The sequence below is a fragment of the Vidua chalybeata genome, chromosome 17 (genome assembly GCF_026979565.1).
Source record: "Vidua chalybeata isolate OUT-0048 chromosome 17, bVidCha1 merged haplotype, whole genome shotgun sequence".
NCBI lineage: Eukaryota > Metazoa > Chordata > Aves > Passeriformes > Viduidae > Vidua > Vidua chalybeata.
Genome location: NC_071546.1, coordinates 7553276 through 7569472, shown reverse-complemented (window position 1 = coordinate 7569472; position 16197 = coordinate 7553276). Strand labels below are relative to the sequence as shown.

The 16197-nt window shown below is 49.1% G+C and overlaps 2 protein-coding genes across 3 annotated transcripts; one reads left to right on the top strand and one right to left on the bottom strand.

Annotated features, from left to right (window-relative positions):
- Positions 1-3108: 3108 nt before the first annotated feature.
- Positions 3109-10591, bottom strand: PLAGL2 (PLAG1 like zinc finger 2). Of its 2 annotated transcripts, XM_053958545.1 has the most exons (4): positions 10518-10591; positions 9975-10070; positions 8162-8557; positions 3109-7369 (listed from the first exon to the last, which is right to left on the bottom strand). In XM_053958545.1, exons 3-4 carry the CDS (start codon positions 8422-8424, stop codon positions 6148-6150), a joined length of 1485 nt encoding a protein of 494 aa, XP_053814520.1. In that variant the 5' UTR covers positions 8425-8557; positions 9975-10070; positions 10518-10591; the 3' UTR covers positions 3109-6147. The 2 variants fall into 2 exon arrangements, with proteins under 2 accessions (XP_053814520.1, XP_053814521.1); XM_053958546.1 differs by lacking the exon at positions 8162-8557.
- Positions 10592-10605: 14 nt separating this feature from the next.
- POFUT1 (protein O-fucosyltransferase 1) lies at positions 10606-16051 on the top strand. Its single transcript, XM_053958547.1, has 7 exons — positions 10606-10808; positions 11087-11208; positions 11320-11502; positions 12028-12140; positions 12796-12988; positions 13514-13756; positions 14189-16051. Exons 1-7 carry the CDS (start codon positions 10649-10651, stop codon positions 14375-14377), a joined length of 1203 nt encoding a protein of 400 aa, XP_053814522.1. The 5' UTR covers positions 10606-10648; the 3' UTR covers positions 14378-16051.
- The last annotated feature ends 146 nt before the right edge of the window (positions 16052-16197 follow it).

Below are 16197 nucleotides of genomic sequence, written 5' to 3'. Positions count from 1 at the left end.
AGTGATGAACCATACATTTCCTAATGGCACTTAATTACAATTTAAAAACCTTGTTTACAGCCCCCAAAACACTCCTTTAAAAGAGGTTATTCACTCTGTGTAAAAGTGCTAGAAAGTTTGTTTTTAGAAAACCAGTTGAGCTTTAACAATGGGAAGTTTCTGGCTTTGGCAGCTGTAGCTGCAGGGAGGGAGGTCAGGCACGGGGCCTGTCCAGAACCAGTGCAAGAAGGGACAGTGTGAATGGAGGGACACTGTGGCTTTCCCATCCCCTCCCATGGCTAATTCCAAACCCTTCATGTTCCAATGGGATGTTTACAGGCTCCTGTGGGAGATGGCAGAGCTTGTGCTGGGAGAGGGTTCTTGGCATGACTTGTGGCTGCAAAGGCCACTCAGTAGCTTTTCTTCCAGCAGCAGTTTTGGAGCTTGGCTGCTCCCAGAGGTTCCACAGGTTCTTCTTTGTCCTGCTTGTAGCCACCCTGGGTCTCAAGAGTACATCAGTAGCCAGCTCCGTGTTCTTCAATATCCTCATTTAAGGAAAACACTGGTTCAAATGTTACAAAAGTCTTTCTAAAAATTGCTCCTAGATATCAGGAATCACTAAAGTGGGAAAGCTCCACAAAGCATCAAGGCTGAGGCACTCAGTAGGGTGAGGAGATCTGAGACTCCAGAGCAGCTTCTAGCAGAAGTTCTGGGATGCAGTGTTCTGTAGCAGTGTGCAGGCTGCTACATCCTTGTGTGGCACCCTGAAGTGGGCTCTGAGGGCTGTGAGCAAAGCTCATGTGTTACCTTCAAGTGCAAGACACTGACTACAGAGGGAGAAGGGCTGCAGACAAGTCCCTGGCCTGTTCACCTGGACACTCAGGCAGCCTGGCCTGTCCCAGGTGTTAGAGGCTGTCCCTGTCCTGCAGGCCCTGGAGCTGTCCCCAATCCACTCAGTGCATTCCATGCTAGAGCTGGTTATCCCCTTGCACAGTAGTTCAAAACAAAGACATAAAAGTGGGGGATGGTTGGTTTGTAACAAGACACTTCAATATTGAGGGTTCTTCCCCCAGCTGAAGAGCTGACCTATTTGTAGTAATAAAAAAATTAATTCCAAATTCCGCGATTATCTTTTGCAATGCTTTTAACTTCCCTTGTCCGTGTGATCTGATAGAGAGAAGCTCCCTCTCTCTCATGTATGCTCTATTTCCATGCTGGTATTTAGGCACTGGTGGAAAGGACCACACAGACCTGGCTTCAACCACAAGCACAAAGTGAGGAAGGTGCTTCAGGCTCCTGCAGCCCACCTGTGCACATGGAAATAAAATGTACCTTGAACAGGAAAGCCAAGCTCATCTCCTGGTATGGATTTGTGAGAAGCAGAATGTGATCTGTTTTCTGGTCTCATTTCTGAACACCAGTTCTGTTTTTCCTCGACCTGTTTGCATGCTAGTGTGATTAGTGGTGTGTGGCCTGTGGGAAGATGTAGAGCTGGCTCCAGGTAGAAATTTGCAGACAGTACCCCAGGAGAAAACTCCTTACCTGCAGCCACAAGAACAGCTCAAACCTGTAGGAGTCCTAGGGGATCCCAGTTATTCACTAGAAGGAAGCAAGTCCATCACTGGGAATAGCCAGAGGTGAGCCTAATGTGAGTGTGCATGGATTGTGCAGCAGGGACAACAGAACCTGAGAGGTGGTGGAGAATAGGAATAGTGGTCCTATAAGGCAGCTGGATTAGTGGTAATGGCATTACCCTGGAAGTTTCCAGCTGCTTTCTAAGAGGCTTAGTATGGCTGTGGCATGTTGAGTAAACAGGCATGGAAAGGGTGAGAGGTGCCAGAGCTGGGGATTGGGTTGAAAAGACTCTGGGCTTGCCATTTCCAGCAGACCAGGCTAAACCAAACCACCTTCTCCTGCTGCACAGGGGTTGGCCAGGATGGGATTCAGAGCTTCAGGTGGCAGCTCCCATCTCTAGGAACTGGGAAAAATACAAGTAAGTTATGGAAAAGACACAAATTTTGTATGGGGATAGAAACCTGAAGTGGTTCTGTTCGAACTGTTCAGCCACTTCACTGTTCAGTGGCAGAATAGCTCCAGGGCTTGGGCAGGCAATTAACTAAAAATAGGCACCTGAGGGAGAATTCAGTCAGCCTGACTAACTGGGATTAGAGGATAAGCAAGAAGGTAGGGTGATGGGAGGCACATCTTTGAAGATTTATTTGTGGAAATTTTAATTGCAGGCAGCAGAAAGTACCTCTGTGGAGTTGTTCTGTCCAGAGAGCAAAGGTGGTGCAATGGTAGAGAAAGGAAAAGGGGATTTTTTCAGTGAACTGCAGGAAATCTTCCCAGCAGCTGCTTTTCACCTGTCAGCAAGGAAGGAATTAAAGAACAAAGAGCTGAGCTCAACAAAAGTACTGAAATCATCAATCTACCAGAGGCAAAAAAAGGATTCCAGTTGAAGTGACACCATTTTTCAACACTGAGGCTAAAGAGCAGCAATGTTGTGAGACAGAGAACGGGGTCTGTCACAATGTGGTGTGTGGGTATTCTGTCATGTGAAATTCAGTGGAAGCAAATGCAAGATAACATGTTGTTCCTTCCTACAAATGGATTTTGAGTGAGCTGTAATCCCAGAGGGGAAAAAAGATCTTCAGCCTTTCACAGGGTTCTGGCAATCTGAGCCTGGAAGGATGGGCAAGAGTTAACCCTCTGCTGCCAGGGAGTGCTTTGGCTATTTGTTAGTTTTTATTTCTAGGGAGCATTAGGTCCTTGGCTTTCTGAGAATCCAGGGTCTGATTTATAAGGGCTGGCAAGTTCATGTCCTGTTCTTTTACTGACTGGAGGTCTATGGGTTTATTATCTTAGTTGACTGCACTGTTCCTATTGCTTTGGACACCCCCAAGCCAGCCAGTTTAAAACATTCCTTTATTTAACTAAACCCTCCTGTACAATTATGTGCTGTAGTTGCTGCCCTTGGGCTCAATCTGGTGCAGTCTTCCTGCTACAGGTATGCCAGGAAGAGAGGGATCACAGTGGAATGGTTTGCTGGGCTCTGCCTGCCTGACTCTTAGCTGTGTCCTGGACCTGCAGCCCCAAACTCGTGGTCCAAAACAAAAACCAAACCCAAACTCTTTCTGGGATGACTTTATATTACATAACCAGCAGAGTGGCTGCCACAAAGCCCTGCACATACACCACAGAACAGATTGCAGGCTGTGCTGCCTCACAGCATGACAGAGTTACCCTTGTCCCTCACTTGAGCTGCATCAGCAAGAGCTTAGTTAAGATGACTTTCACTGACTTGCCTAAGAGCTTGGTACACATGTCCTAGTGGACTGGGATTCCCAAGTGCTGTAAGCTTGGATGCTCAAAGTATTTTCTTATAAACAGGTAGAAGTTGTTCACTATATTTGTTCTGTGCATTGCATACTTGCTATTTCAAATGGAATTAGTCTCTGGTAAAATATTTTCTGATTACAAGCTGTTGTGGTAGAGGAACTTCGAATCCATTTTTCCTGTGCAAACACCTGGAATCAGCTCCAATGCTGTCTCTGACCATGCTGCCATTGCTGGGTTAGATTTTCCTTGTATTGCCAAAGGTTACTGCAGTTCTGCTTGTTAAAGTAGCTGTGGAAAGCAAATCACACGTGCAAATCATAGCAAAATGAATTCCATTTATTCTTTGACAGACTACTGGTAGGAAAAAGATGCCTGGCTCTAAGTTTAGCTACCACTGCTAAAGGAATTCCAGTGATGACATCTGTTCAGAGTACAATGCAGGCAGGAAGCAAAAAAGCTGAATGTTCTGCAGTGGGAGAAGGTGTGTGATGGCATTGCATAAATCTGATCATCCTCACTGGCAGTGAGTGATCAGTTATGACCATTTACTTCTCAAAAAATAATAATCCTCTCAACTGAAGACAGGGATAAGGCTTGCATATCATTGATAACAGTGTGAAACTCTTTTAATTTGCAAAGAGCAAAGCAATAGAAGACAGGCCTGAGGTATTCAATGCTGGTAAACAGACTGGCTGCAATGCCCTGTTTACCTTTGCTAGGTTAGAGAACAAGAAGGCACTCGTTGGACTTGGAAAGGCAACATTTTCCAGTGGAGAAAAGGAAAAAGTACTGCATTCAACTCGGGGAGATCATTGCCACAGGATATTGCTGAGGTAAATAAATCTTATATTACATTTTGATACAAAAGTCTTATTTGCAGCATTGCTGGCTAACCTAAAAAACCGATCTATGTTCTGGAGAATCAATGGATTGCTAAAGAGTCATTCTGGGAAGAATTACTAAGCTAAATTAAAATTAAAATTCTGGAGTAAAATGGAAGGGGGACAAGCCTGTGACCAAAAGAGGCACAGCTGATGTCACAGAGTGGGATCATGGCTCAGCAGGAAGGAATCTGCATCAACTGAGGTGGATGTGCTGTGGGGAGACAAGGGAGGACAGCATCTGGCTTCACCCAAGGAGCTGAGATAACAGAGTAGAGGTAGATTTTGCATTTCCTAGATTTATGGAGAACAATATTGACAGATTTCCTGGTTTATACTGGCCTACAATGGTTCCTCCATGCTGAGGTATGAAGATCTGCCCGTCCATAGTCATAAATATGCACCAGGGCAGAGTGACCTCTGTATGTCCCCATCTGCAGTATAAGCCCCAGGAGAACAGGAGCAGGAGACAATACAGGTGCTAAGTGACACCAGCAGCTGGCTGCCTCTTCCCAGTATAACCCTTCTGCCCTGGTAGGTAGACAGCCCATGGAAGAGTTGAAGAGGTAGGGCAGGGAGCAAGGGAAGCAGGACTTTAACTTCAGGAGGCAAGGCTCAAACAGGAGAGAACAAAAAAGGCCAGTGGAACCAAATCCAAAGTGAAAAGTTGACTGCAGGCCCCAAACCTCAGCATTTGTTAGAACTATTGGTGTTGGGAGAAATGCTTCAAATACACTGATAGTATGTACATGAAGCTGGGACCAATTTTTCCTTGATTCTTGGATGTTATCACCATTGAGGTTAAAATATACCTTTGAGATTGCTTCCTGCATAAGCCAAAAAGGGTATTGACCTCAATGAGTGGTTAAAAAACTCCAAACCCCAGAAACTCATACTCTGTTTCTCATCCCAAGGGAACCTATGGAGCAGGGCCTGCAGCTTGTTCTCACCCATGCCTGGTGTGCCAGTGCTTGATGTGCTGAGCTCCTCACCCAGCTCTCTCACGTGCTTTGGTTTCCAGATCTGTTTGCCTGGGGGAGATATTTGAAAGGGCTCTGTCCATACATCGCACACCAAGCTAAGCTGTGAGAGCTGCTCCGTCCCCTTCACTCGGGACAGCCAGCGAGAAAAGGCAGGAAGCTGCTGCCTACAGGGGCAGAGGCTGAAGTGGTCCAAAAGCAGTGTATTTCCCCATGGGGGAAGAACATGATAAGTGAAGAGAAATCAGTGCAACCTGACTTCGTTGTGTAAACAGTGTTCTAGCTACACCAGAGATGAACCCAGTGTATTCTGGTGCCTCCTATTTTTGCAATGGCAGAAACAGATTTGTGTTGTGTAAACAATGTTCACCATAAGGAGTTTATCCTAACAGCTCCAAAGAGGTGATGTTGAATTCACTATGTAAACGGGCTTGTTGCTTAACACTGATGTGGAGTAAGCTGTGTTGGGTGATGGGATGAGAGGTAGCAGGGAAGGACAGCCTCTTCCCCATTGGCTTCATACAGAGCGGTATCATGACTTCTTCTCCATGTGGAGGTGTTGGCTGGTTTGCCAGAATTGCAGTGTGGTAACATGAAATGGAAGCTGGACTCTTCAAAAGTTTAGCCCAGGATGAAAGAGTCTCAACTCCTTCTGAGGGACAGTCCCTTCCCAGAGAGGAATACAGCTCCAGCATTCTCAGGGAAGGTCAGTGCTAAGCGCGGCTCCTGATTCACAGATTAAAAATTAGATAAAATATATCCAGTCTATCAGCTGAAATCTTTCTGCTGTACAGGACTGGGACTTGCACAGGTTCCAGTCTACAAGTGCTCCCTCCGAGATCAGAAACCTCCTGTCTGACCCAGCTCTGCCAGAGCTTTCACACCCCCAAGGAAGGAAGAGTTGTGCGTTTTTAAGGCTCTCCACAAAAGGGTGACTGAAAGATCTGTTCTCCAGTGCTATTTCCAGCCTATTGGAATGCCTGGTGGAACCGTGGCAGCGTGGTTGTGCTCAAGCTGGAGGTGAAGACGGGGGGCAGTGAATGAAGGGGCCCAAAGTTCAGCGAGGCCCCGGCTCCGGGAGACTCTTGAGGTTGATGTTGCAAAGTGGTGAGCAGTGGCTGCGCCTCCCCCTGCGAGTAGCCCATGACCAATCCCCCCGATGAGACAGGTGGATTGCAAGGAGGAAGATTTAGGGGAAGGAAGCCAAGAAGATGAGAAAAGTCCATGTTAGCAGCACAGAGAGCCTCTGAGAGGTTAGCAGGGCTCTTGGAAAGCAAAGCCTCATCCAGGGCGGGTGGCTGAGGCGAAGAGGACTGAGGATCACCAGATGAGAGAGACAGACTGCCAGGGAAGTCTGACAAAAAGCTGTCCACCTCTACTTTGGGTAGTTTCTCAGGCAAATATGAGGTAGATCCAAGCTGATACTTTGGAGGAGGTTGCGGTGGGGAGGAGATGGGAGAAGAAGACTCCAGAGGATAGCTCATTCCCATTGGAAGAGAATTAGGAACCAAAGAATGGGGCATCCCTGAGCTTGGCATGGTTTGGAGATGTGTGCTGTACATGCCCACCGGCAGCATGCCAGGGAAGCTCTTACCACCCATCATGTCTCTGGATGCCATACACAGGACAGGACTCAGCTCTTCCTTCACTGCCACAGAGGAGCTGCAGCTGAGCAGACCCAACATGTCCACTGGCTCCGTCTTAATCTTCAGCAGTTCCTGGGAGTGGCTTTTCTTCATGTGCCTGGTCAAGTGGTCTTTCCTCCCAAACCTCTGAGCACAGTACTGGCACAAGAAGTCCTTCCGCCCCGTGTGCACTACCAGGTGTCTCCGCACGTCCTTCCGGGTGTAGAAGCGCCGATCGCAGTGGTCACACGGATGCTTCTTCTCCTTCGCCCCGCCGGAAGCCCTCCTGGAATGAGCTTTGAGGTGCTCCAGCAGGACCTGGGTGCTCTCAAAGGTCTGGAGGCACACCTTGCAGCTGAGGTCACCGCTGGCAGCCGCGTGCATGGCCAGGTGTCGCCTGAAGCCCAGTTTGGTGTTGTAGTTCTTGCCGCACTCGGGACAGTGCAGGGCCTCCTTGTTGGGATCGTGGGTCTGCAGGTGGTTCCGAAGGTGATCCTTCCGGTGGAACATCTTCTCGCAGTACATGCACTGGTGGGGCTTCTGAGCAGAGTGCGTGGCCATATGCCTTAGGAAAAAAGGCAGGAAAGGTCAGACATCCAGCCCCTGAGGGAACACATGCTAGTTTTCCAACATTATCCTTGTGTCCTACACTTTACGCCACAAAAATCCCAGATTTACCTCCATTAAACAAGGAGCACAGGAGCACAATGCTTCAGACAAAACCTACAGTCTGTCCCAGCAGCTGTGTCTCCTCAGCTCCTGCTCTCTGCTGAGGCTGCCAAAGAAAACCTCCCTAGTTTGTGACACTAGGTGAGAAAACTTCAGTTCATCAGGAGGGCCAGGCTGTGCCCAAGTCTGCTGACAGCCACTGTGGTCAGATTTCACCTTGGTATCTCACACTCTCCCACACTGCGGTTCACCTCGTTTCAAGTTCTCAGCCATCACAGTTTAATTATTTTGTGTTGTACTTCACTACATAAATGGGAACTCCACTTCTCCATACTGGAGCAACAGCTGCCATGGAATTATCCCTGTGGTTAGAAGCAGGATTTATGAATGCAAACGCTATTCTTGCTTTTCATTTTGTTTTTTAATCTGTGAACTTCACTTTCTGTTTCTATTTCCTCCTCAATGAAACATAAAACAGCTTGAGCTCAGGATACAGCATTAGCTGAAGTTCTCTGGAAGGCACCTAAAGAGATGCCAAGTATGGTAATGTCTAGGACTCAACTGCTTTGCAAGGTAAAAGGGCATTTCCCCTCCTCCAGCTTCTCAGAAATTCAAGCAAAGACACATGAAGGAGGGGATTTCCCCTCTCTTCTGGCAGTTCTGGGCAGAGGCACTTACAGATACCTACCTATAGAGCTTGTACTTGGAGGCAAAGGCCTTGCCACAGTGCAGCTGGGGGCAGTTGTAGGGCCTCTGCTCTGAATGGGAAAGTGTGTGAGTTCTCAGCTTGTCCACGTGAGGGAAGGAGGGCTCCGATAGTTCACACTGGCATTTTCCCTGACTTTCGGTTTCTTCACCTCTTGGTCTGGGGACTAATTTCCAGCCTGTCTCTTCCTCCTCCTGCTTTGCATCTTGAATCCAGTTGGGAACAGTGGGAAAAAATGCCGTCATGGCAGGTCTAGTAGAACATGGCCATGTCAAGCAGAACTCGAGCCTGTGGGTGTCTCGCTGTGATGTTGTCCCGGTGCAGTTTTCTGTTGGAGCCTCCTGTGACCAAACTGCTTTAATAGCAAAACTTCTTCATCTGAAATCACAGAAGGCTGGTGGTAAGATACTGCAACCTTCACCTGTGTACACAGTGAACATGTGAAGATGTGTGTTCCCAGTCATGGGGACCTCCAATCAATAATGTTTTTCTGTCTCTTCCCCCTTAACCTGTTACCTGAGTAACAGTTGAACTTTTTCTGAATTGCATTTTTTGCCACTATTACAAGCCAGTGTTACATGTTGGATGTATTTTCTCCTGAGATATCATAAAAGGTGTCTATTGTAGCTCTAAAGACCTTTCCCTGTGTGTTTTGCAGATCACTTCTCATCCCATTTTTTATATTCTCACTTGCTCTTGGTCTCTGCCTACATGGAATTCCCTCTCAGAGATTCTCAGAGAAACCAAGGTTCTCTTGTATTTTCTTTTCCCATCCTTTCTGCTACCAACCTGGTGCACTGGGCAAAACCATCTCCAGAGCAAATAACTCTGAACCCCCACATGTGGCTGAACAGGGCTGAGGAAGAAAACTCACAGTTATCATCAACATCACACCTTTTTCTGGAAGGCAACGGATGCTGCTCCTCTTCAGGGTGGGATTACTCATTGTATTTTCACTTTTCGATTGTGAGGCAGATTCTGCCTCTCTGGATCAGCAAGTTTTGTACTGTAATGAGCAATTTTTAACACTTTTTTTTTCTTTGATGCTCTCGTCCATTAATAATGGAAGCTCAAACTGTTTCCTCCTGTAAGCTCCTGTAATACACCTCCTGTAAGCTCTTCTGGCTTTCATGTTGATGAGGTTCTCTCAATAAATCTCTCTTAGCAGGTTGTTCTTGAGTTGTTGGTTTTTATAAGGTTCTACTGCCAGCTCGACTGGTAAACGGTCAGCTGAAATAAAACCAACCTCTTTCACTCAATTTGGCTGCCTGAGAAACTCTACTTAAAATAGCATCAAACCCTCACTCCATGATTGCTTCAGAGGAGGAACTTCCTGCTGCACATCAACATGAGTGCGAGTTGTGGGCAGGATGTGCAACTGCGAGGGAACAAACCAACCCCCAAGAAAGTGCTCAAGGAACGTTACAAAGAGCTGAAATAACAACTACTGTGACTGCACCATCACCCCAGATACCATGGATGGCTCCCTCAGGGTGGAAAACACTGGGAAACAGGATGACTCCAAGAAAACAGATCACTGTGAGCTTGGGGAATGCCTGTTAAGAACAAAACTTGGTTTTGTGCAGGCTAAATCTACGTGGTCAGAGCAGAACAATAAAGGACCAGAACTGCTGAGGTGCCACTTTGGGACAAACCATCGTGATGTGACAGCTGCTCTGACCCCTCAGGGTGCAGGAGGCCTGTGGTTCAGAGCAATCTGTCTTTCTGTGTGCTAAAAGCATGACTATTTCACCTCTCTATGAAATACATCCCAGCAAAGATCAGTGTTCTCTACCTCTTGCTCCAGAGCTGTGCAGGTGTCCCGAGAGTCTCCACCACTGCTTCTTTCCCTCCGAAAAAGCCTGGCCATCTGGGCCAGTTTCAGAGCTACCTGGAAGAAGACAAGAGTTTGAACGTTGATGTTTTTAACAGTAAGGTGCGTAAACGATCGCGCTGGAATTTTAGGGAATTCAGAGGTGCTGCTTCAACCGCCTTGCAAACGGCGGAGGTGCCGGGGGGTGGCCGCGAGGGGCAACTCGCTCCTCCCTCCGGCACCTCCGCCGTTCGCCTCGGAAGCCAGCCGGGAGACCCCCACCCCCGGGAGCGCTCCGTGGATAATGCAGCCCCGGTGGAGCGGGATCACACATCCCACCCCCGCCCCGCAGCCCTGAGGGGAGGGAGGCGGGCCCGGCCTACGCCCCCCGCTACTCCCCGCATCCTCCTCCTCCTCACACGCCCCCCTGTCCCCTGAGGGGACCCCGCCACCGAGGGGAGGGTACGGCCGTGCCACCGCCCCTCGCTGCGGTGCCGCCTCCCTGCCTCGCCCCCCCGCGCTCACCCCGTTCCCCCGGGCCCCGCCAAGCGCGGCTCCGCTCCCGGCCCCGGCGGCGCCATTGCGCGGGGCCTTGTGGGAGTGACGTCACGCCTCGGTGGTGGCCGCCAGAGCGGCGCGCCGCGGGGCATGCCGGGATGGTGGCGCCGGGCTCTGGCCGCCGACGAGCCGCCATGGCGGTGCCGCCGGCCCCGGTGCTCCTCGTCCTCCTCCTGCTCCTCCCGGTGATGGCGGCGGGAGGCGGCGCGGCACCCGCCTGGGACGAGGCCGGGTACCTGCTCTACTGTCCCTGCATGGGTGAGGCTCTCCGGGTGCATCCCCCGGTGCAGGCCCCCTGTGCATCTCCCGGTTGCATCCCCCGGTGCTGCAGACCCCGTTTCATCCCCCGGCGCGGTCCGCGACTCGTTCCCCGCTGCGTCCCCTGGTCCGTTCCCCGCTGCGTCCTCCGGTCCGTTCCCCGCTGCGTCCTCCGGTCCGTTCCCCGCTGCATTCCCCGGTCCGTTCCCCGCTGCGTCCCCCGGTCCGTGCCCGATCCGTCCCCGGCGCGGTCCCCGCCTGAGCCCCGTCTCTCGCAGGCCGCTTCGGGAACCAAGCCGAGCACTTCCTGGGAGCCCTGGCCTTCGCCCGCGCCCTCAACCGGACCCTGGCCGTGCCGCCCTGGATCGAGTACCGGCACCACCGCCCGCCCTACACCAACGTGAGCCCCCGGCGGGCGCGGGGAGGGAGCGGGGGCGCGGCGGGCAGGGCTGGGAGCTCTCCGGGCCCCGGGTAAGGGGACCCCCGGCCCACGGGCTCTGTTCCCCCACAGCTGCACGTCCCCTACTCGGAGCACTTCAGGCTGGAGCCGCTCCGGCGGTACCACCGCGTGATCAGCCTGGAGCAGTTCATGGAGCATCTGGCGCCCCGGCACTGGCCGCCCGGCAGGAGAGTGGCTTATTGCTTCGAGGCTGCTGCCCAGAGAAGCGCGGACAAAAGCACGTGTCCCATGAAGGTGAGCTCCTCCTCAGCCCCGCGGGCACGGCTTTATTCCAAAGGCTATGACTGACTCATTCAGGTCGCCATTGATTTGCAAATTTAGGAGTTACCCACCGCAAATCGGTCTGTGTGGCATTGCTTTCACCACTCGTGGAGTGTGCCGTCATCAGTTTTCTTTGTCTACAAGTGCTTGGGGATCAGGGATACAGTCTGTGCAAGTGCACTTTATCACTTCAGATTTAATTGAGACTGTAGCTTATATCCTGCTCTCTGTTTTCCAGCTGGTGTTAAAGCAACCTCTCTTAACTACAAGTTTGGAAGCTGTGGTGTCCTTGTTCTTTAAGACAACCTTTGCAACCTTCTCAGTGAACTTCCCTTAATGTATTTCGCTGTCTCCTTCCTGTGGAGCTGGTGTGTGAAACAGGCAATTCCAGCTGCTTCCATCCTGGAACAGGCTTCTGCTTTGCACTTCAGGATCTTGCTACATCCATCTTTCAGGCTCTGTGTGTGCACTAAATGAACACTTGTCTTTTCTTTGCAGGATGGAAATCCATTTGGTCCCTTCTGGGATCAGTTCCAAGTGGATTTTGATAAGTCTGAGCTCTTCAAGGGTATTTCCTTCAGTCCTGCATACAAGGACCATTGGATCCAAAGGTAGCAAAAAGATGGAAAAGTGCTGGCAGGTCACTGTAGGCATTTAGAGTCATTCATGAAAGCAGCTGGGACTTTACATTTTGGGGGAGAGATTGAAGTGGTTAGTTAGTAATATAGTTAAAAATTTAATGCTTTTTCCATTAAATATTTGCTGAGCATTTCATGTGGGCATTACTTTAGGTAAGAACTCTGTTTAGGCTGATTGACTTCTGAGCCAGGAATATTTAATTTATCGAGTATTCATTAAATATGTAATTAATTGTCAAAGAGAATTTGGTTCTTATTTGGGGGTTATGAACTGTATTTTGCTGCTTACCGTGTGTTTTCAGAACCATGAGTGACTTCAGTGGTTATCAGTTAGTTTGGGTGACAGAATTGGTCTAGTTTGGGCTGAAAATGTAACATCCCATTGCTTGGTAGCTCCTCACTGCATGTTTGAGGTTCTTCTCCTATTGTCTGTCAGATAAAAGGTCTGAGGTAAAATACAGTCCCTGAGATTTCTTCAGTTCAGATGGCAAACCAGCTAAAATTATCTCAATTTGGAGCAATAAATGCTGCATTTTTTAGGGTGTTCTTGGTTTCTACTCTGACCTTCACAGCAGCCTTCGTGCAGGTTTGGTCCCATTTCAGACTGCTGGGGTTTGGTTTTCTGTAGGTTTCCAGCCTCTGAGCACCCTGTTCTCGCCTTACCTGGAGCTCCAGCCCAGTTTCCTGTCCTGGAGGAGCACCGGCCCCTGCAGAAGTACATGGAGTGGTCGGATGCAATGGTGAAGAAGGGAGAAGCCTATATCCAGTCTCTGCTGCTCCGGCCCTACGTCGGAATTCACCTGAGGATCGGCTCCGACTGGGTACGGCAGCGCCTGGGGGCTGGTGACAACGGGATGTGGGCAAAGCTACTCAAAAAAGGAGCTGTGCTGGGAGAGCCACCTGATGCCTGCTGGCATCCAGGAGCTCCCTGTGTGTTAGCACTGGTGCTGGGATTCTTTCAGACAGGCAGAGGTGGGGGATGTGGTGGTGTTTTCTCACTTGAATGTGGTACGGAAAAAAAAAAAAAAAAAAGTGTTCTGGTGAGGTGGGGTTCAGCCTCTCCTCCCAGGGACAGAACAAAGGGAAATGGCCTCAGGTTGCACCAGGGGAGGTTCAGGTTGAATATTAGGGGAAAATTCTTCACTGAAAGAATGCTTGAGCACTGGCCCAGCCTGCCCAGGGCTGTGGTGGAATTGCCATTCCTGGAAGTATCCAGAACACAAGTAGAGGTTGTGCTTTCTAGTAAGGTGTAGTAGGCATGGGGTATCTGTTCCAAGTTTGGAGCTGATAATCTCAGAGGTCTTCAACTTTGATGATTCTGTGATTCTCTTTTCCTCTTCCAATAGAAAAATGCCTGCAACATGTTAAAGGACGGGACGGCCGGGCCACACTTCATGGCTTCACCACAGTGTGTGGGCTACGACCGCAGTGCTGCCGTGCCTCTCACCATGGACATGTGCCTGCCAGACCTCCGAGAGATCAAACGGGCTCTCAAGCTCTGGGTGGCAAAGATTGAAGCTAAATCTGTTTATATTGCTACTGATTCCGAGCCCTACACAACAGAAATACAGCAGTTCTTCCAGGAAAAGGTGAGTCTTCCAGAAACATCTTCTGGCAGGAGTGCTTGGATGAAAACCTTCCTCGGCTTCTGGCCTGAGGCTGTCATGGATAGCAGACAGGCAGTTGTGGAACAGGTTATTCACAGCCAAATATTGGCATCTCAAAGTGAATTTGGCTCATAGCGATAAAAATTATCCTGTAAAATTCTTTTTTTCCCCAGGAGATTGAAGAGCATTGTGTGGCATGGTAGTAAATATTTCCATGAAAAGGGTTTAAATTAAATAAACCTAAGTGATTTTCAGAAATGCTCTGACACTGATCTAATCATAAATGAGTTATAGGGCAGAGAAAGACAAAACTCATTCTCCTTCTGTTGTGTATTCCATTTCTAATATTATGCCAAGACATTGGATTGTGATAATAGCTGACTGGATTCACCTGCTCTCCTTGTTTCTCTGCAGCTCAAGGTTGTCAGCTTGCAGCCAGAAGTGCCTCAGATTGATCTGTACATCCTTGGCCAGTCTGACCACTTCATCGGGAACTGTGTCTCTTCCTTCACTGCCTTTGTGAAAAGAGAACGTGACATCCATGGGAAACCCTCCTCGTTTTTTGGCATGGACCACCCACCGAGGCTGCGGGATGAGTTCTGACCGAAGGAGGAAGAGGCTCCGTGGTTCCAGGGCTCTGAGCTGGGTCTTTGGTGCTGCAGCATTCCCTGTGGGCAGTCATTGCTGGGCTGTGGGAGAGCTCCTGCCCTCCAATGCTCCTCACAGCCCCTTCCAGACTGTTCTGTCTGATCTCTCCTGTGTTTCCAGTGTGAGCTCAGATAGAAATTTAAATCGTGTAGTTTATAGGAAACTATAAACTATATATAGTTTTTTAAGATGTAGCTTTTATAGCTCTCGATTCTCACTACTTGGGATTCACCAGCAATCATGATGAAGCAGCTGCTCAGATTTCCTCCTCTTTTCTTTCTCTGTTAATTCTAAATTCTCACCTGGAGATGTTTTGAAGTTTTGTGTCCAAAACTGACCATAATTGGTTCTCTTTGAGTGTAAAACTTCTGTCAGGCATATGAGGTTCCCTGGAAAGGGCGTGCAAGGTGAAGCTCAGGACCAAAAAAGCTCTGGAGTTTATCAAGGACCACAGTTTTCTTACTAGACTTGTGTCACCACAGTGCCTCAGTGTCCCTTCTCCTGTGCAAAGAGATCCCATCCCCCCTCGTATGGGGCCCTGGATCTCTTTGGTGGTGCTGGAGGAGTGCAGTGGGACATGGTGTGACGTGGCAGCTGCCTGTTCAGCTTCTCTGCATCAGCCTGGGGCAAGGTGTGTGCAGGGACATGGGAGGAGATTTGTCACAGCCAGGCCAGAACTGGAATTGAGGGCTCATAGCTTTGTAGCTGTTGATGTCAGTGAGGTCTGTGGTAGAGGAGAAACTTTGAGCCAAGGTTATTAAAATAGCTATAGTGGGGTTGGGTATGTCATACCTGGGTCTATGGTATTGTATTGTTTTTGTACTTTATAAGATAACCCCTCTGAGAGCATTACCCTTGTCTGGGGCAGTTCTCAGTGGAGGTAACCCTGGATAATTATTCACTGATGGGGGAGCAACAGCCCCCCATCTTCTGTTTGGCCTGGTGTGGTTTGCTGCTGGTAACACTGATAATCCCAACATGGTGAGACTCAACTCGACCAATGCCTTTTGGTGCTTCTGTGACTTCATTTTCTGGTCCAAAGACTGAGTACAGAATGGTTCACTTTTCAAAAATGCCACTTGGGTGAGTCTGTGGTACCAGAGCTGCTGCCTCTAGTGCACTGCTGCAGTCCAGGCAAGGCTGTTATGAGCAGTTAACTCCAAATGTCTCTTTTTATGGTGGTCTTTTCCTCCTTGGAATGTTTCTGAGCTTTTAAGGAGTTTGAGGGCTCAGGGGAGAGGCCAAAATGAGAAGGTCCCCAGTTGTCAGGGTGGCAAAAACTCATCTCTTGTTTCCTCAGTGCTGGCTTCAAAAATCATGGGATTTGGGGGAAAATTATCTGGTTTTGGGCCTTTGGAAGCCGGGCTTTTGAAGACTGAATCTCCTTGTGTCATACAGTTTACTGATCTTGGGTGATGCCCTTGGGGCTGCCTTGCCTTGCTGTGGAGCAGGGGAAGCCTTTCCCCACACTGTTGGGAAGACAAAGTATTAAAACAAAATGTTGGGGTGGGGTGTTGTTTTGTTTTTGTTTTTTTTTTGTTTGTTTTTTTTTTTTTTTTTTTTTTTTTTTGTTTTGTTTTGTTTTAAATAAGGTATTTTTGTAGTAATAAAAACTTGATTTTGTATTCACTCGTAGTGCACCAACATTCCTTCCTCCACTGCAGGAGCTGCAGCCTGCACTGCACTGCTGCGGTCCAGACAGCTCTGATTAAGGGGCTTTAACTCTGAAATGTCTTCTTTATGATGGTCTTTTTCTCCTTGGAAATACTCCCGAG